At 47.1% G+C, this 19,822-nt stretch overlaps 1 protein-coding gene across 1 annotated transcript in view; it reads right to left on the reverse strand.

The window, feature by feature from the left end:
• The window catches only part of LOC142859215 (lactase/phlorizin hydrolase-like), a 37,822-nt gene extending 21,245 nt beyond the window's left edge, over nucleotides 1–16,577 (reverse strand). The window contains exons 1-7 of the mRNA XM_075989560.1: nucleotides 15,929–16,577; nucleotides 12,331–12,410; nucleotides 8,023–8,106; nucleotides 7,490–7,592; nucleotides 6,358–6,436; nucleotides 3,450–4,170; nucleotides 1,470–2,115 (exon numbers count right to left, since the gene is read on the reverse strand). Coding sequence (XP_075845675.1) covers nucleotides 1,470–2,115; nucleotides 3,450–4,170; nucleotides 6,358–6,436; nucleotides 7,490–7,592; nucleotides 8,023–8,106; nucleotides 12,331–12,410; nucleotides 15,929–16,577 — 2,362 coding nt within the window. The remainder of the gene's footprint in view (nucleotides 1–1,469; nucleotides 2,116–3,449; nucleotides 4,171–6,357; nucleotides 6,437–7,489; nucleotides 7,593–8,022; nucleotides 8,107–12,330; nucleotides 12,411–15,928) is intronic.
• Nucleotides 16,578–19,822: the final 3,245 nt, after the last annotated feature.

Below are 19,822 nucleotides of genomic sequence, written 5' to 3' on the forward strand. Positions count from 1 at the left end.
TTATGAATGCCCAGCCTTGGCTTGTTGGTAGCCAGCTTTTCATAAGTTATCTCAAATACCTTTTTCATCTGGGCGTTTTCCAGTGCTTACTTCCGTATGTCTTCTTTTCCTCTGGAGCTGGCTGTGCTGCTGGGTCGCTGGAGCCTTATGCCCTCCTCTCTTTGTTCTATGGCTTCTTGCTCTCATTCTTCCTCATTTCCCCTTCTATTTATTCTCTCTGCCTGTCAGCCCCGCCTATCCTTGCTCCTGCTGCCCAGTTGGCCATTCAGCTCTTCATAGGACAATCAGTACTTTAGACAGGCAAAGAATCACAGCTTCACAGAGTTAAACAAATGCAGCATACACAAAAGTCCTATGCCTTAAAATAGCATTTCTGAACATTGCCAGTGCTCTTACCCACTGAGCCATTTCTCCAGCTGCTATCCCCCACCCCAACCCTAGCCTGACTCCATACACATTACAAAAATAATAACAAAGTGGCCCAGGCTGACTTCAAACTCTGTGTAGCTGAGGATAAACACGAACTCCTGATCCCACGGCCTCCACCTCCTGAGCACTGGTGTCACAGGGACACACTCCCTAGTTGACACGGTGCTGGGGATGGAACCCACGACTGTCAGATGCTAGGAAAACACTACCAAATAAGCTACATCCCGGGCCTATTTAATTGTTTTTAAGACAAGTTCTCATGAAGTATTCCAGGATGACTTTGAATTCTTAATCTCCTGTCTTTGATTCCAGCTGCTGGGGATAAAGGAATGCACCACCACGCCTAGCGACACGTGTCCCTAATAGGAAAAATCACACGAAGATGGAGGCATAGACTGGCGTGAAGCCGACCTCCCCACTGCATACATAGACTGTGGCTGGAGAAGATAAGGAAGACTGGGCTAGGCTATTAACCCCATCTCCTCTGATGGCCGAGTCTCTGCAGAGAGCATCCCTGTCCGTGCTCACTGGCTTCTGTGAGTGACAGCCATCATGAACTGATCTAGGTTAGTGACTGATGTGCGGAATGCCACGAGCCATCCTTTCCCACTTAGATAAGAAGATGCATTGGGTCAGACTGAGCATGTATGCATGGCTCACCTGCAGAACAGGGAGGTGCAATGCAGACTGGATAGCAGCTGAGGGAGATGGGGCTCAAAGGGGTTGGTGCCCTAAGGGCAGTCAGTGGACTGGGGTCCTGTCCTAAGTGTCAGTCCATGCTGTATCCCACTGTGGACTGAGTCTCCTCAGAAAAGATGACGTTGCTCAACTCCACCTTTACTGTCGTACACAGTTCCAGGCTCCTCGTGCTCTCAATTAACACTGATTACTAAGAGAGTGAGAACACCGGACTGGAGAGGCTGAAATGGCTTAGGAAATAAAGGCTCTTGTTGAACAAGCCTGAAGGCCTGAGTTCAACCTCTGGTCTGTCCTATTACACAACTGTGAAGACTTGGGGATCAGCAGGTTAACCTTCTTACCCTTGAGCACCTCGTTGATGTACAGGTTGAAGTAGTTCACTCTCACCGAGTCGTCAAGGAGATCCTCTCCTTCCCCGACCGGCATGCCATTCCCAGCCAAGAAGATTGGAACTCTTCCTTTCGTGTATTCCATGGAAGCAAACCGAAGCAGCCTCCTTATGCCCCAGGGCACCACACGAATCCAGGGAGATGCAGTCTGGGGCCATGTGGGGTCTATGTGCTGGGAGAAGCCTCCGATGTTATCATAGGTGGGGACGCAGGTCAGCTGCGCAGCGGTGCTGACCAGCCGGGATGTGTAGTGAGACAGACCAAGGAAGTCCGCAGTGCCCTTCAGGAGCTGCTGCTCCACTGTAGTGAACTCTGGGAGTTGGGCCAGAGGACCCCCACACTGCTGGTTTACCTGCTGGATCTGGGCCCGGAGGGTGGTGGGGTAGTTCCCATCCACAAAGATGGGGTGAGCAAACCAGCCCAGCATGAAATGCAGGAATCGCTCAGCAGCAGCAAGGTCCTGGGGACTCTCCCCATCCAGGGGCTCTGCCCAGTCGGAATTGAGCACGATACCCACGCGTCCCTGCTGCTCTTGGCGATGGTGAAGGTCGTAGTGATGCCAAGTTCTGGCGTGTGCCTTGAGGATCAAGTGGGCCACCTCGGGAGGAACGAAGGAGGAAAATGATGTCAACAGTGGCACCAGCAAGTGAGAAGTGTGAGCAAGTTCCTGCTGAAGTCAGCAGAACCAGCAATGGGTCTGAGACGTGGCAGGATTGGTAGACAGCCTCATATTCACAAAACCCGGGTCTCAATTTCCTGCACTAATGAACCTGGCATGGTGGTGCAAGTCTGCACTGACAGAGCTAGGGACGTGGAGCAGGAGGATCGCTCGTTCATCCTTGCCTGCATAGCAAGTTCAAGGCCACGTATTTTCTGCTATGGAGGACTGCAGCTTAGAACTGTGAGGCAAAGGTACCCTTCTTTCCCAAGTGATTTTATGGTGGTGTTCTTTGTTTGTATTTCAAGACTGGGTTTCTCTGTGTAGCTTTGGCTGTCCTATAAACCATGGTGGCCTTGAACTCAGATCTGCCTGCCTCTGCCTCCTGATTACTGGGATAAAGTTGTCTGCCACCACCACCCAGTCTGTAAGTGCTTTTGACAGGTGTACTGTCCTAGAGGTGAGAAAAGGAACTGCTACAGATGTGAGGAGAAACGAAGACGTTCTCAGCCTGTATACAATATATATAAAATATCACAGGAGACACTATAAACACTCAGGAACTTCTCAACAATAACAAAAGCTTACCAAAGCCAGCTGTGATGGCTCAGTGTGTACTTTAGAGGCTGAGGCAGGAGGATTTCTGTGTGCTGAAGACTGAAAACTGTGTGTTTCACGTTAGCTTGAGCTACAAACTGAGACCCATCTCAATAAACCAATGGAAATAAATAAACAAGATCGTAACGGCTCTGACTAAGGCTGAGTAATATGTACACAAGTACGTTCCTGAAATACAGAGCCCTGGGTCTACCCCATGAAACTGGGCATGGGCGGCACATGTCTGTCATCGCAGCACCAAGGAGGTGGGGACCAAACCCAGGCCACGTGTGTGCTAGGAAAGAGCTCTACAGCTGAGGACAATCCTCCCAGCCCGGAACTTGTCTTTGGAGTCCAGGAGAATTGACCAGGCCTGAGGGTGTGGCTCAGTTGGCTGACTGCTCGCCTATTATAGAAGAGGCCCTAGTTCTAATTCTCATCCCTGTTTAAAACTCAGGCATGGTGGGAGATGCCTGTGACCCCAGCTCTTAGGAAAACAAGCAAGAGGTCAGGAGTTCAAGGTCATCATCAGTTATATAAGGAGTTCAGTAGCAGCCTGGGTGTAGGAGACAACATCACCTGCTTAACCTTCTCTCTCTGTTTTTCTCTCCAGGGCTGAGAGACCACAGCCTGCTGTGTCTTCTAATTGACAGGAGTTGAGGGATGGGAGGAAGTACCTTAAAAGAAGCCACTCCCGGGTCAGAGATGCCTGGTGGGTGCTGCCCAGTGCCATAGCCTGCATAGCTTATCACCCATGGCTCGTGGAAGGTCACCCACAGCTTCACACGGTCCCCAAAAGTGGAGAAGCAGAAGGCTGCATAGTCCAGGAAGTCATCCACCACACTCTCGTTCTGCCACCCGCCTTGATCCTGCAGGGCCTGGGGCAGGTCCCAGTGGAACAGCGTAGCCATGGGCTCGATATGGGAGTCCAGCAGGCTGTCTATCAGTCTGTTGTAGTAGGCGACACCTTGCAGGTTGGGGCTGCTCTTCTGCCCAGTAGGGAACAGCCGGGACCAGGAGATGGAGAATTTGTACACCCCAGCCCTGAGGCCTCGGAGCAGGGCCACATCGGAGGCTGGTTTGTGGTAACTGTCACTGGCCACCTTTGCTGTCGCTTGGCCCTTGGCAGCGTTCAGGTCACTGTAGCGGTCCCAGATGCTCGGCCCTCTGCTGCCTTCTGCCCAGGCTCCTTCCACACTAAAGGCTCCTGTAGACACACCCCAGAGGAATCCTTCTGGGAACACATCTTGCAGAAAGGCATCCCTTTCTGCCCTAGACTGGTTAGCAAAGGCTGCCCAGACTCTCTGGTAGGCTGAGACGGGGAAAGAGGGCACAGCTGCTGTCTCCTGCTGCTGCTCAGTCTGAAAGGCCAGGCTGTCGGTTAGAGAACAAGATGGGCTGTGGGGTAGAGCGACATCAAGGGACACAATTAATGACTGAGTTACAAACGCCCCACAGGGTGAGGCATGGAGGCTCATGCCCTTATCTCAGCACTCAGGAGGCAGATGCGGACATATGTGAGGCCAGCCTAGTGTACAGAGTGAGTTCCAGGCCAGTCAGGGCTACATAGTGAAACCTTATGGAGAAGATTAGAGAATGACAAAGAGGAGAAAGAGAAGTAGTAGAGAAAGGAAGGATGGACAAAAGAAGCAAGGAAAGAAACAAGGAAGAAAGAAAGGATGGAAAAGAAAGAAAGTAAAGGAGGAGCAGAATGAGGAGAAGGGTCAGGAAGAGGAGGGCTAGAAAGATGAGGGCCATGAACAGGAGGGTCACGAAGAGGAGGGTCAGGAAGAGGAAGGTCAGGGGGACAAAGTTCAGAAGGAGGAGGGTCAGGAGGAACAGAGCCAAGAGGGGACCATCTCTGTCTCAGTGCTGGGGTGTTAATGCATTCATTCATCACCATTCTTGGCTCTTTTTGCTTGTTCTCTGCTCAGGCCCCCTTTCTTACAGAGAAAGCACTTGACAGACTGAATCACTTCTCCAGCCCAATTTGATCTCAGAACTTTTTAAAATAAGGATCCCTTAGAGCAGGCTCTGCTTCCTGTTGGTGCTGTGCTTCAGAGAAGGTGTTCACATCTACACTGAAGAACTGGGCTCAGGAACTTCATGAAGCTTTAGTGGGCTGCTCAAATCTGCACCTACTCTCTCTTTTTTCTTCGCTTCAATAAAATTACTATATTTATTTACATTTTAACTATCATTATTTATTGCTGTGGTTTTTATATATGGAGGACTTCATGGGGTCTGTTCTCTTCCTCTGCACTTACATGGGACCTGGGGATCAAACTCAGGTCACCTGGCTTGCTGGTGAGCTGCTCAGTTTTTGTCAACCTGACACCAAGCCGGGGTCATCTGAGAAGAGGAAACCTTGACTGAGAAAATGTTTATGTCTGACTGGAATGTACACAGGTCTGTGGGCATCTTCCTGATGTAATGTTGGGTGTGAGAGGGCCAAGCCAACCGTAGGTAGAACAACTCCTGGGTAGATGGTCCCGAGTTGTACAGGAAAGCAGACTGGGAGCTGGAGAGATAAGACAGCTCAGAGGTTGAGAGCACTGGTTGTGTTCTCAGAGGTTGTGAGTTCAAATCCTAGCATCCACGTGTTGACTCAACAATGTCTATAACTGTAGTTCCAACAATGCAGTGCCTCCTCTGATGTGCATACATGCAGACAAAACACACAAATTCATAAATTAAGGAATCTTGAAAAATAGAAAGAGGGCTAAGCAAGCCATGGAAAGCCAACAAGCAAGCAGCATTCATTCCCCCATAGCCTCAGCTTCAACTCTGCCTAGAGTTCCTGTACTGATGCCCATCTCGGAGGACTGTACGCTGTAAGAAGAAATGAGCTCTTCCCTCTCCAGTTTGCTTAGATCACTGTTTTATCAGAGCAACAGAAAGTCAACTAGGACACAGGCAAGGGCCTTTCCCCTCTGAGGCACCAGAATCATTCATTCATTCATTCATTCATTCATTCATTCATTCAGAGACTCTGTGTGTGGGGTGTGCACACGGCATGTGCGGAGACTTGGGCACAGGTGCCTTTACCCATGAACCATGGAGCTGGCCCCATAACCTGCTTTCTCTGCCACATATGTGCACACTTCCCCAGTATCCTCACCTCAGCTCTGCTAAATATTCAGACCTAGGAGAATCTGACAGTGAGGACGCCGGACTGTGTGGGCCCAGGCATATCTCCACGAGCTACTGCTTCTCCAGCCTCCCTGTGAGCCTCCATCTCTCATCTCCTAAATGACTGTGACCTGTTTGATGTCCCAGGAGCAAAGCCAGGACTGGTGAGAATGCTCAGCAGTTAAGACCAATCACTGCTGTTGCAGAAGGCCTGGGTTTAGCTCCCAGCATTCACATGGGAATTCTAGTTCCAAGGGATCTGTCCTTCTGGCGTTCTGACCTCTGTGGGCTCACTCAGGCAGGTGGTGCACTACATACTCAGGATCCTGCATGCGCGCACACACACATCAAACAAAACCAAACACAAGGACAATGGTCCCCAGTGATTGCCCATGTACACAACAGAACCCAGAGTAACCGTTCCTTCTTGTTAACGGCACAAGCCAGCATTACCTCTCCTCAGAACTGGATGAGCAGCTCAGGAATGCACTGATGTCGAACCCAACAGTCTGTACTTGGTCTTTATTTATGGCTATAAAAGAAGCAGTTTGTTAACTGTGTGTGGAGCTGGCGCAGAAACATGCAATCTATAGTTTAACCTCATTTTAAGACCACTCTAACCCAAGGGACGATGCTAAGACTTTCTGAAGATAACATAGCTGCATCTGGTCTGCTTAGAACTAGAATGTTGGTTCTCATATTTCAGGGTGAATATCAGTGACCCAAAAACTTCAGAAGATAGCTGGACCCACCCTTGAGTCTTAGGAACATGTTCATACCTCCTTTCGGGCTTTTTATTTTATTTATGGATTTATTTTGAGATAGGATTTCACGATGTAGCTCTTAGAGCTGAATGGCTTTGAACTCAGAGATGCACCTACCTCTGCCTCCTGAGTACTAGGATTAACAGTGTCTGCCACTGCCACCTTCTTGTGAAAGTTTTGAAAAAGAAGTCTAGGGAGTTAATAAGTAAGGTGCTTTCTGGGTAAACAGGAGGAATTAGCTCAACCTCTGGAACCACACAAAAAGCCTGGTGTGGGATAGGAACAGTAACTCTGGATAAGGAGCAAACTGTTCTTCTAGAAGACCCGAGTTCAGATCCTAGCACCCAGTGTAGGAAGCTCACAATTACTTGTGAGTAACTCTGTTTCCAGAGGATCCAACAGCCTCTTCTGTTCTCCTCATGTAACTGTATCAATATGTAGACACACAGACAAACACACACACACACACACACACACACAGACAGACATGCACCAAATAGACTGCCCTTGAGTTCAAGGCCTGGCAGGACTACACAGTGATGTCTAGAGCACAAGGTCCTACACCAGAGATTTTCAGCATCTTAGATGCTCCCGGGACTGCTCAGAACAGGGGAACACAAGGCTGTTTCCATGCTGACAGTTCACACCTGAGTCAGGAACATGCCAGGGGAGTTATGGGACTTTAGCCTCACCTGGTAGGCTCTTAGTTCAGCCATTTCCCTAGGCCCCTCCCTCATGAGAACCCCCAATGTCAGTATTGCTCCCCAACATGCCAGTGTAACAAATGTCACTCGACACCTGCCACATGTCAGTCTACTCACCTTCAAGCAGGCTGAAGAGCAGTGAGGAGGGGCTCTTCCCTGTGGATGGGCAATCCTGAATTTTTAGGGTATAGATGAAAACCTTCATTTTGGGCTCAATGTTCTAGAAAAGATGAAGACCAACAAGTATGCCTTTAGTAATTGGGAACAGGGGAGAAGCTACATGCTCATCTTCTGGAAACAACCTCGAGTCACCCCACCTACTGAGGGCAGAGACTTGGACTCTGGAGAGCGACAGTCAGTGACCATCGGCCACCAGCCCTTCCTAAATGAAGTGATAACCATAGCAGCTCATTTTACATGGAACACTTCATAGGCCGGCAAGAAGATTAGAGTCGTGACCAAGGTTTCTGCTTGTGTAGGAGCCTGCACTTCCTAAAATGTTTAACCAAGAGGCCGCATCACCATGATCATGAGTGTTCATGATCATGTTATTGATTGCCTTATGTAAGGCTCAGTCCACGCCTTAGGCAAATGTCACATTTCTGATAAGCTGTCCACTCGCCATCACGAGGGAAAAGCCCTTACATTACCTGCAGGTCACTCAGCTTCTGTGGTAGATTCGCCACACTTTGGCATGTAGAAGTCAAATCAAGAGAGAGGAAGTCAACCGAGTCCTAGAAACAGGGAGAAGAAGCATTAGAACACGGCCTCCTCAGAAGTGTGCTGGTTCTCCCCATGACTACCCCATCTTGGGATTCCCAGGAGAAAGCTGAGGATGAGTGTGCATGTGAGTACAGCAGGAGCGGGAGTGTGGTGAACTGGCAAGTGTGAAAATGTGTGTGCTGTGTGTGCAGTGCCAGCAAATGGAGGAGCACCAAGGGAGGGAATCAGTGTCTGGAGCTTCCCCCAGAGATCCCCCTCCCCTGACCTTTGTGACATCTGGGAACCCTCTTGGGGCTGGGGTTTGGTTTTAATTTCAGGCAACAGCTTGAAGCCCCTCCCCAGTCAAGCCTGGCTTGAGCAGTTCTACTAGCAGAAAAACAAGCTACACAGCCCTGATCACCCGCGCTCTCTAACCCATAGTCTAGCTAGGGACTCCAGCTCACTGAGCCTGTAGCTCACTAGGAAGAACGCTTGCTGAGCGTGTGCAAGGCCCTGTGTCTGTCACCAGCACCGCATTAACAGGGCATGGTGGTGCCCGTCTCTACTCCAGTATGCTCATCTTTGGCTACCTTGTGAGATCAAGGCCAGCTTGTGCAACATGAGATCTTGTATTGAAGAAGAGGAGGAAGAAGAGAATAGTGACAGGGCCTAGCAGCTATAGGTGTCTGCCCTCGACTCTGATGACCTGAGTTTACCCCATCACACATGAGGGTAGAACTGAGACTCCCCAAATTTCCCTCTGTCCTCCACATAAGTGCCCTATAATGTGAACGCCTACATACAGACACACACCACACACACATACACACACATTCAACACACACAACAAATAACATACACGTATACCATAAAACACACACATAAAATAAAAGTGTAATTTTTTTTAAAAAAATCAAGGACAGTCGGGCAGTGGTTGTTCACACCTTTAATCCCAGCACGTGGGAGGTGGAGGCAGGTGGATCTCATTGAGTTCGATGCCAGCCTTTTCTACAAAGAAGTTCCAGGACACTCTCCAATGCTACACAAAGAAAGCCTGTCCCAAAAAGGTAGAAGAAAGGAAGGCCAGGCTATTTAATTCCAGGCCTCAAAAGAGAGAAGCAGGTGGATATCTGAGTTTGAGGGTACTCTGGTCTGCACAGTAATCGTTTTATAGCCAGGGCTACACAGAGAAATCAAACCCTGCATTGAAAAAGAAAAAGAAGGAAAAAAAAAGAAGGAAAGAAAAGAAAGGAACGGGCTGGTTACTGGGCTCATTCAATAATTTCTTTCTATGATTTCTGATGCCCAGTATTTATCTCAAATCCATGAGCAGGTCTTTTGTTGTTGTTGTTTTCTGTGCAGTCTTTCGCTGGTCTAGAATTCAGTACGTAGGCTAGGTTGGCCTTGAACTTCTAGAGATCTCCACGCATCTGCCTCCTAAGTAGTGAGACTAAGCACATGTGTTACCATGTTAATCCCAAGAGTTTGTCTATAACCCTAATGCTGAAAGATGGAGATAAGCAGGTCCTGGGCGTTCCCTGGACAGTTACTCTTGTGGAATCAGTGTTTCCAGTTTCAGAGAAAGACCGAGAACCTTATTCCAAAAAAGGGAGATGGGTAGAAAGTGACAGAAGAAGATACCCAATGTTAGCCTCACAGATGAGCAGGTTAGTGCACCTGCACACACAGGTAAAACATTAGTTAGTGCACACATGCACACACAGAAAAGCAATCAAAATAGAAAACAAAGGATTCTGCCTGGTCTCTGGCTTACATATGCTAGAAGAATTTTAAATTCAGGATCTAAACATGGGAAGTCAGCACAGTGAGTCACACATGTGCAAACACACACACATACACAAACATACACATACACACACACACACACACACACACACACACACAACCTGCCTCCGTATGCCTGGCTGGCCACTCTGTTGTTCTCTTGGCTGGAATATCACAAGCTCATCACTGCCCTTCCCTCCCACAGGTCAGCTGTTTCACAGGTCAGGCACCAACCAACTGAGAGCCAAGTGTCCTATGCCCTAGTGCCCAACCCTCACTGGCTTCCCAGTGCCTTCCTATCAAGTGATCCCCAGTGTCCACCAGATTTCACATCTGACAGCTCAGGAACTTGAAAAGTAGCCACGATAAGATTCTGAATAAATAAATCTCTTGCTGACTGGATGACATCTAAATTAATTTACAGAGTGATATTTGCAATCAAGAGACCAAAGGGCTGATCATAAAAATCCTTGTACAAGCAAAAATAATAATAATAATAATTCCTTGTCCTGTAACAGCCTTTGAACTGGTATCTCGCCCCATGCATGCAGCACAAAGCTCAGGCTTAAACCCAAGAGGAGAGTGTGTGTTTTCCTTCTGGGAAGTGTAAACCCCCAGGGCTTTCTATTGGTGTCCTTGGTATGTGCCTCTCTGGCTCTAGACACCTGCTTTGCCCGGTGTCTATCCTATGCTGACACTGGATTCCTACCATTTTACATCATCCCTACCTTCACTGGTTTCCCTCCTTTTCTGTTTCTTATATTTCTAGCAAAATTCTCCTTACTGTTAACACCACATAAAAATGTCCTCCAAATACAGGCAGTGGTGGGACATGCCTTTAATCTTGGCACTCGTGAGGCCGAAGCAGGTGGATCTTTGTGAGTTCATAGCAAGTCTGGGCTACAAACTGAGTTCCAGGACAGCCAAGGCTACACACAGAAACCTGTCTCAAAAAATAAAAAAAGGGTGTCCCCGAATAGGAGGCTTTTATCTGGGCTCCCCTCTCTCCTGAGGGGCTCTTTCCCCACTGGCTTAGACCAGTAGAGACACTGGGCTGGGGATGTGGTCCAGGAGGGATGTTTGCCTAGCATGCACAGAGGCCTGGGTTCCACCCTAGCACGATTGAAACCAGGCATGGTGGTTCATGCCTATAACCCACAACTTGGAGGATCAGGAGTTCAAGGTCATCCTCAGCTATACAGTAACTTAGGCTAGCAAGAGATACACGTGGCTCTTTCTCAAAAACAAAATGAATAAGCAAATAAAGGAGTGAGTAAATAAATACCAGTTACTAGAGGAAATGTGGAGACACCTGAGTCTTAGCACCTTGATATATTTTTCTCTCTATGTGAGTATGTGTAGACTATGTGGGTCCCAGGATTTATATTGTTTTATTTTGTTAGACACAGAGTCTCAGTATATATCTGTTTGGTCTACAACTCACTAGGTAGCCCAGGCTGGCCCCAAAGTCAAAAAGATCCTCCTGCTTCTGCCTCTTAAGTGCTGAGAATGCAGGCGTGTGACACCATGCCTGTCTGAACTCTGGTTTCTCAATGGAGCCAGGCTAAAACATGACAAATCAAGAGCCAGGCCTATTTCCTTTGAAGTTAGCTACAAATCTTGGGAACGGGTACTGTTTAGAAGAGTTTATAGAGATGTAAACCAGGGCCGGGTTGGTAGCTTGGTTAGCCAAGTACTTGCCCAGCATCCACAAAGTTCAACGAGAGCACTGCATCACCCAGGTGTGTGTCGCATGCCTGTAATCAGGCTGTAGCACTCAGGAGCTGGAGGCAGGAGGCTCTCAAGTTCAAGATAATCTTCTGCTGAATACTGAGTTCTAGGCTACTCTGAGATACATAGGACCTTATCTCAAAAATTTAAAACTAATAATAAAAGCAAAGAAGCAAACAAAATCTCACTTTTAGTAAATCACAATTTAGCCAGGCATGTTGGTATGCACTGTTAATCCCAGCACCTTGGGAAGCAGAGGCAGGTATTTCTGTGAGTTTGAGGCTTCTTGACCTACATAGTGAGACTGAAGGAACAAGAGCATGACCATCCACCTTGGAGACACCCCCATTCTTGTCTGAATAGCACCCCATTCTCTGTGATTAATCATAGCCCAAGGACCAGCCCCACACCTGTCCCACTCATGAGACCAACAGTTCCAATTTCCCCAAATCAATGTCATGAAGTCAGCATTCCTGTACATCCTAGATGAACAACAACCCTGGCCAAACCCAGCCTCTGCCCTTTGACCAACCCTCCTCCCCATCCCTGAGGAAAAGAACTTAGCCCCGCAGAAGCTCAGTCTGGTCTTCTCTGGTGACAGCTCTTCTCAGGTTGACTCAAATACACCTGTGCCGCGGTCACTGAGCAGCCTCAAGCTCTTTTCTTCTTACACAGGCCTCATCTCAGAATAAATAAATACAATCACATTTCACTCTAGGCATTACTGATGCAGCATCTACCTTGGTGAGTGCAGCCGAGGATGGGGAGAGCAGGAGCTCGGGAATATCTTCAGCCTTCAGGACCACAGAGAGCCTCCCTCCTGGAACCAAACAGGAAAGAGCAGTAGTTGAGGGAGGGTTGTGGCTTCTGAAGAGATAGATCAGGACCATGACTTCTCTTTAGCAACTGACAGACTGTAGAAAACAAAGTGGCTAAAAATACAATATCTCACTAAGAGATTAGGTTGGTTTTTATTCGGATTTTGTTAGGCAATGTCTCATTTTGTGACCGTGGCTGTGCTGGAAGTCAGCTGGCCTTGAACTTACAGAGGTCTGTTTGCCTGTGCCTCCCGAGTGTTTGGACTAAATTCATGTGCCACTATGCATGGCTAAGAGACTATTTTGTTGTTTGAATCAATACAGAGAGCACTTGGAAAAGGCAGGATACCAAGAATTATCCTAAAGTGTGTTCGCAGCCCATGTTCAGCCTTTCAAAAGGTACAACTCAATGATGAGCTGCCAGTGCCAACTCTTCTTGTTTACAGTGGGGTGGGGTTCCTGGTGTTAGCTGGACTGCTTCCCTGTGCTGTGTGTGTGCATCTGCATTCCCACCAGAGGAGCGTTCACTCTTCTTCCATAGCTGCTGCACCGTTGTATACTCTGTACAGGGAGGTACAACCTTGCAGCTCCTCCAGGTCCCCATCAAGGTCTGCCTCATAGCCATCCTAATAGGTAGGAAGTGGACACTCATGATTTTCATTTGAATTTCTCTAACGGTTATTGATGTTTCATGGGGATTTTCTTGTTGTTGTATCTGTTTGTCCATTTCCATATCTTCATTCTAGGGATGTCTACTAAAGTCCTTAGCCTTTTATTGGGAGTGGGGGTAGAACTAGAGGTAGGGTCTCACTATGCTGTCCCAGGCTGGCCTCAAATACATAATCCTCCTGAGTGTTGAGATCATTGGCCTATCACTATATCTAGCTTCTGCATCCTGTTGTTCTTAAGTGGACTTTTTTATCCTGGCCAGGTGTGACACACACCTTCAATCCCAACATTTGGAAGGCAGAGTTAGGTAGATCTGAGAGTTCAAGCTAGGCTGGTCTATACAATAAGTTCAAGGACAGCCAGAACTAGACAGTGAGACCCTGTCTAAGGGGGAGGGGGATTCTTTGACGGTTCTTGCCCAGGTTGGCCTTGAACTAGCTATGTAACTGAGGATGACCTTAAGCTGTCATTCATTCCTCTGGCTTCCATTTCCTCGGTTAAGCTTTGATGGGAATATAGCACAGGGCTCCATCCATGTACAAATTAAATGTAGACCATTAAGTGGTCTACAGACTCAATAACTACTTTCTCAGTCCTTGCTGCTCATTTTACTTGTGTCATTTTAGCTAACTAATTAATTTATGAATCAGGATCTCGTGTGTCTCAAGACGACCTTGAACTTCTGGTCACCCTGCTTCCACCTTTCCGGTGCTTGGCTTACAGACGTGTGTCACTGTGCCCAGTTCATGCAATGCAGGAATTGGAACCCATGGCTTCCTGCATGCATGGCAAGCACTCTGCTATGCAAGCACTCAACCATAGTGCTCATTTAAATTTTGATTTGTTTGTTTTTTTGAGACAAGGTTTCTCTGTGTAACCCAAGCTATCCTGGAACACATTCTATAGACCCTCAAATTCAGATATCCACCTGTCTCTGCCTAAAAGTGCTGGGATTAAAGACTTGAGCACTATGACCAGATAAAAGCTAACTTCTTCATATTCACATTGTATATAAAAATTTCTATCATTTAAAATTGGTAGAAAAGGATAGAACAGCAACATTGTAGCAATAGGTGTAAACGGCATTATTCTTTTTTTTAAATTTATTTATTTATTAAGGATTTCTGCCTCCTCCCCACCACCGCCTCCCATTTCCCTCCCCCTCCCCCCTCCCTCATCTGCTCGAAGAGCAATCAGGGTTCCCTGACCTGTGGGAAGCCCAAGGACCGCCCACCTCTATCCAAGTCTCCTAAGGTGAGCATCCAAACTGCCTAGGCTCCCACAAAGCCAGTACGTGCAGTAGGATCAAAAACCCACTGCGATTGTTCTTGAGTTCTCAGTATTCCTCATTGTCCGCTATGTTCAGCGAGTCGGGTTTTATCCAATGCTTTTTCAGACCCAGGCCAGCTGGCCTTGGTGAGTTCCCGATAGAACATCCCCATTGTCTCAGTGTGTGGGTGCACCCCTCGCGGTCCTGAGTTCCTTTACTCAACAGTAAAAAACAAGGACTTCTTGAATTTTGCATACAAATGGATGGAAATAGAAAACACTATCCTGAGTGAGGTAAGACAGACCCAAAAAGAGGAAAATGGGATGTACTCACTCATATTTGGTTTCTAGCCATAAATATAGGACATTGAGCTTATAATTCATGTTCCTAGAGAAGCTAAATAAGAAGGTGAATCCAAAGACAAACACATAGGCATCCTCATGAATATTAACCTTCATCAGGCGATGAAAGGAGACAGAGACAGAGACCCACATTGGAGCACCGGACAGAAATCTCAAGGTCCAAATCAGGAGCAGAAGGAGATGGAGAACGGCATTATTCTTTAAAGTCTTTTTAAAAAGCTGCTATTTTAAAACACTGGCTTCACTGTTATCTCTTTTCTTCTACACCCTTCCTAGGGTCTAAATGGTCTTGAACTCATAGAGATCTGCACATCAGGTTGACTCTGAACTTACAATCCTCACACTCAGTCTTTCAAGTGCTAGATTTAGAGACATGCACCACCACACCTGGCTAATTTCCATTTGAAGGCGGTATCAGAAGGAATGATTAGAAGGTGGCAAGAATGTACACACAGCACTAGTGCCTGTGATATACTTTGTTCCTAGTAAAAATAAGTCAGTACAGTTGTAGACCTAGCACTTGCCTCTCGTGGGCAAGGTTTTAGCTTCAGTCTCCATCGTACATTTACAAATCACAGTCTTCTCATTACGCATCGGTGTGTTATTTATCTTTGCCTTGCTTGATGCACTGTAAGCTCCAACTAAAAGGTACACACTTGATTTCGTAAGAGAAGGGGACCCACAGTCGGGTCTCCTTGTAGAGACTCAGGACAGCACTGTCTCTCCAAGGCAGCTCCAGGTTCAAGGAGCTGTCAGAAGAAAGTGGGAGGAATCCTGACTTTATAAACGTCCCTTCAAGGAAGGGCAGAGAAAGACAGTTGCTCATACTTGACCCTGAGGAAGGGTCTAGAAGATAGTTTTCAAGGGCTGGAGAGATGGCTCAGCATTAAGAGCACAGGCTGCTCTTCCAGAGGTCCCTGGTTTGATTCCTGGCACCCACATGGCAACTCAAAACCGTCTGTAACTCCAGTTCCAGAGCATCTGAGGGCACAGGCATGCACATGGTGCTCAGACAAATATGTGGATAAAACACCCACATATCTAAAATAAAAATAAAATCACACGTACACACACACACACACACACACACACACGCACAGACAGACACACAGAACTCCTAGATGCGTACAGGCGGGGGCCTCATCAGTTCCTGCCTAAGAAGCAAACAGAGGAGGGTGGTGAAGGCTGCTGCAGGGCCACCATGTCCGTGTGTACTCACCCTGAGAAGAGAACTCTCTGCGGTAAACTTCAAAGGCTTTCCTGTGGGCATTGCTGAGGGTTTGGAGAGCAGAAGCTTTTGAACCCTGCGGGGCAAGATCCATGATCACTTTCTCCAAGTCGCTGAAGGTGAACCAGATCTCAACAAGGTCCCCAAAGGACTGGAAGGCGAACGTGGCATAGTCGGCAAAGAGGTCAGCAAAGTCCCTGTCTCTCTGGATGGTGCCGTGGGTGGGTGGCGTCTGATGGCACAGGACCACCATGGGCTGAAGCTGGGCAGCCTTCAGGGACTGCAGGAGTTGTCGGTAGCACTGCACTGCTTCCTGGTCTGGATTCTTGGGGCTTCCCGTTGGGAGAAGCTGTGCCCATGATAGAAGTACTTTGTAATGGGTGACCTGACTGGCACGAAGGCTGCTCAAGTACTGTGGCAAGAAAGAGGGCAATGGCTGCTGGCAGACGTAGAAGTCCTTGCTACCAGGTCCAAAACCAGAGCCCTGGGTTCCCAGTGGATGGTTCAGGTTAATCACTAAGTCATTTGTAAGAGGACCAGCGGCTGAAATAAAATTTCTGTCGCGTTCCAGGTCAATCCCCTGGCATGAAAGACTCAGGAGGACAGTGCTCAGGAAGAGTGCTGTCCAGGGCAGATCCATGTTCAAGGATCTGTTAGAAGCACTGGTAGGAATCCAGACCTTATAACACTGATGAGGCTATAAAATACAGTGATTATCCACACAATATTTAACTGTGTTATCTATGATCATTAAATTAGGACTTGGTTCAACCAATGTAATCTTCAGGAAAAAAAAAAGTTTTGTGCTTCTGAATACATGTTCACGAACTTGTGTGTGCACAAACATGGAGGCCAGAGGTAGATCTTGGGCGTATTCCCCGATTGTGAGCCCTAGGGAGCTGCCTGTCCCAGCCTCTTCAGTGCAGAACTATAGTCGTGTCATCACACCTGGTGTTTTACAAGAGCACTGAGCATCAAAACTCAGGTCCCCATTGCTGTACAGCAAGCACTTTACCAACTGAACCATCTCCTCTGCGGTAATATTTAAAAATTTAAATACCACGAGATGTTATTGGAATTGTTAGGGTGTCTGAACTGTGACAGTCCCAACAAGCTAGGTTCAGGCACTGGTCCCCCAAATGCCAGACTTGTAACACTGAAAAAACACAAAGAATTATTCAGAGTAGACAGAATGGAAAGAAAAAAGAGGTATGTTGAACTTCTAGGGCTATTTTCACAGTCCTGATATGAGTCTTGCTAATTTTCTTTTTTTTAGATTTATTGCCAGGCAGTGGTGACATGTCTTTAATCTCAGCACTCAGGAACTCCTTGAGTTCCAGGCCAGTCTGGTGTAGAACTGGTCTGTGAGTTCCATGACAGCCAGGGCAACACAGAGAAACATCACATGCACGCCAGGCAGCCTCAGAGGCTAGAAGAGGGTGTCAGATCCCCTGGAACTGCAGTTATACATGGTTTTGAGTCACCATATAGATGCTGGGAATCAAACCGGGTCCTCTGCTGAGCAGCAGTTCTTAACCACGGCACAGCTCTCCAGTCCCTGAGGTTTAAGGTTAAATAAAGGGCACAGCTCAGCAGTTCTGGTCAAGGTATGGCCCTGCCCCTCACTGACCAGTTTCTCAGGCAGCCTGAAAAGTGTTGATCTGTGTGTTTGTGTGTAGTTCCTTCCCGGAAGATAAGTTCCCTCCCTGATTGGAACTCAATTTCATCTTTTGTTCTTGCCCTACCCCAAGGCTGCATGGAATTCCAGGGGAAATCCTAATTCCACGGGCTTCCTTGTTCAAACTGTTCTTTAGACATAGGAATGGGGTCTCCCTCCTAAGAATGAAGGTTACACCAACAAACTTCATACAAGGACAGGAAGTTGAAAATTCCTGAACCAGATGAAATTTGACACAAGAAAAATGAACGCCTCTCTCTGAAAACAGGAACACAGTCCAGCAGTGGTGGCCTTTAACTACAGCACTCGGTAGGCAGTGGTAGGAGAAGGGGCGGGGGGGGGGGGGGGAGAAACAATAGGATTGGTGATGCCTATTTTTAACTCAGTACTCAGAAGGCTGACGTAAGTGGATTTGTGAGTTTTAGGCCAGTCAGAGCTTGTTAGACCACCTAGAAAAACCAAAGTTCAGACAAACAAATGGGGATAGGAGTGCAAAGACAGCTCAGTGATTTAAGAGCACCTGTTGCTTTAGCAAAGGACGCAGGTTTGCTTTCCAGCACCCAAGTGGTGAGTTACCAGGAAATCTGAAGCCTTCCTCTGACCACAGGCACCAGAAGCATGGAGCATATACATACATGCAAGTAAAACATTCACACACATAAATAAATCTTGTAAAAGTGGGAAGCAACCCTTCTCTATATACATGTGTACATGTTATTATGTGCATGTGATTTTGTGTGGAGGGTTGGGGAAAGCCTTGGTCAGGCATCACAGATGAGATCAGTTGGGACTCTCCCATGTTCGTCCTGGGGATCAAAACCACGTCCTCAGGCTTGTACAAGTGTTTTATCTGCTGGCCTAGCGGGTCCCCTTTTTATATTCAAGCTGGGTCGTTCACTGGGTTGGGAGTTATCTAGTAGGCTGCCTGGCAACATCAGCATCTGCAACTCTTCTTCCCCAGAGCAGAGATTACAAGTATACAATACCACATCCAGGTTTATTTTATTTACTTTCCATACTTAGTTCCTTGTTGTTTGAGGGTGAAGAGCTAAGTATTTTAACAACTGAGCTACCTCAAAAGCCAATATAAAAACTATGAAGTTTTCAAACCAGGTAGTGGTGGCACATACCTTGAATCCCAGCACTTGAGAGGTAGAGGCAGGTGGATCTTGAGGCCAGCCTGGTCTACATAATGAATTCCAGGACAGCCAGAACTACATAAGCCTTGTCTTGAAAAATAAAACAAACTATCAAGTTTTCATGACCACCTTAAAATATGATGAAGAGTTTTCAAGTGTCTCTAAAGGTACATGTGAAGTCAGGTGTGGTGGTACATTCCTTTAATCCTACTACTGGGGAGACAGAGGCACTGAGTTCCAGGCCAGCCAGAACTACATAGTAATACCGTCATTAAACACACACACAACACACAGAACTCCTTAGTGAGACTGTCTTTACACACATACAAACCACAAGAAGCCTACTTAAGTATTTTTCTTTCTTTTTTGATAGAGGAATTCACTGTGTTGTAGCCCTGGCTGTCCTTTGAATTCAGAGATCTGCCTGCCTGTGCCTCCTAAATGCTGGGATTAAAGGCGTGTGACACCTCTGGCCAGCTTTATTTACATATTTCTCTAGTTTGTAGAATTCAATTACTACTGTACATATGTGCAGCAGCATAACATGGAAGTCAGGGACAACTTTGTGGAGGGGCTTGCTTTTCACCGTTGTTTCGAGGGATTGAATAGGTTGCATGGCAAGTGTCTTTAGTTGCTAAGCTATCTCAACATTTTTTAATTTTTATTTAAAACTAAAATTTAGCCAGGCAATAGTGGCCTATGTCTTTAATTCTAAGCACTTGGTAGGCAGAGGCAAGCTGATCAAAGCCAGCCTAATCTAGAATAAGGTTCCAGGACAGCCAGGGTTACAGAGTAAGCCTGACTCATCCTGTGGATCCATGTTTTGCCTGTAAACATGTGCATTACTAGTCCTGTTCCTCGAGTGCCATCAGGCCCCAGGGACCCTGCCTGTTTCTACCTCTCCAACAAAGGAATTATATCCCCATATATTTTGCATGGGTGCTGTACTGGCTAGTTTTATGTCAACTTCATACAAGCTCAAGTCAGCAGATAGGAAGCCTCAACTGAGAAAATGTTTCCATTAGATAAGGCTGCAGGAAAGACGATGAAGCATTTTCTTTTTAATAA

The sequence above is a fragment of the Microtus pennsylvanicus genome, chromosome 10 (genome assembly GCF_037038515.1).
Source record: "Microtus pennsylvanicus isolate mMicPen1 chromosome 10, mMicPen1.hap1, whole genome shotgun sequence".
NCBI classification, from domain to species: domain Eukaryota; kingdom Metazoa; phylum Chordata; class Mammalia; order Rodentia; family Cricetidae; genus Microtus; species Microtus pennsylvanicus.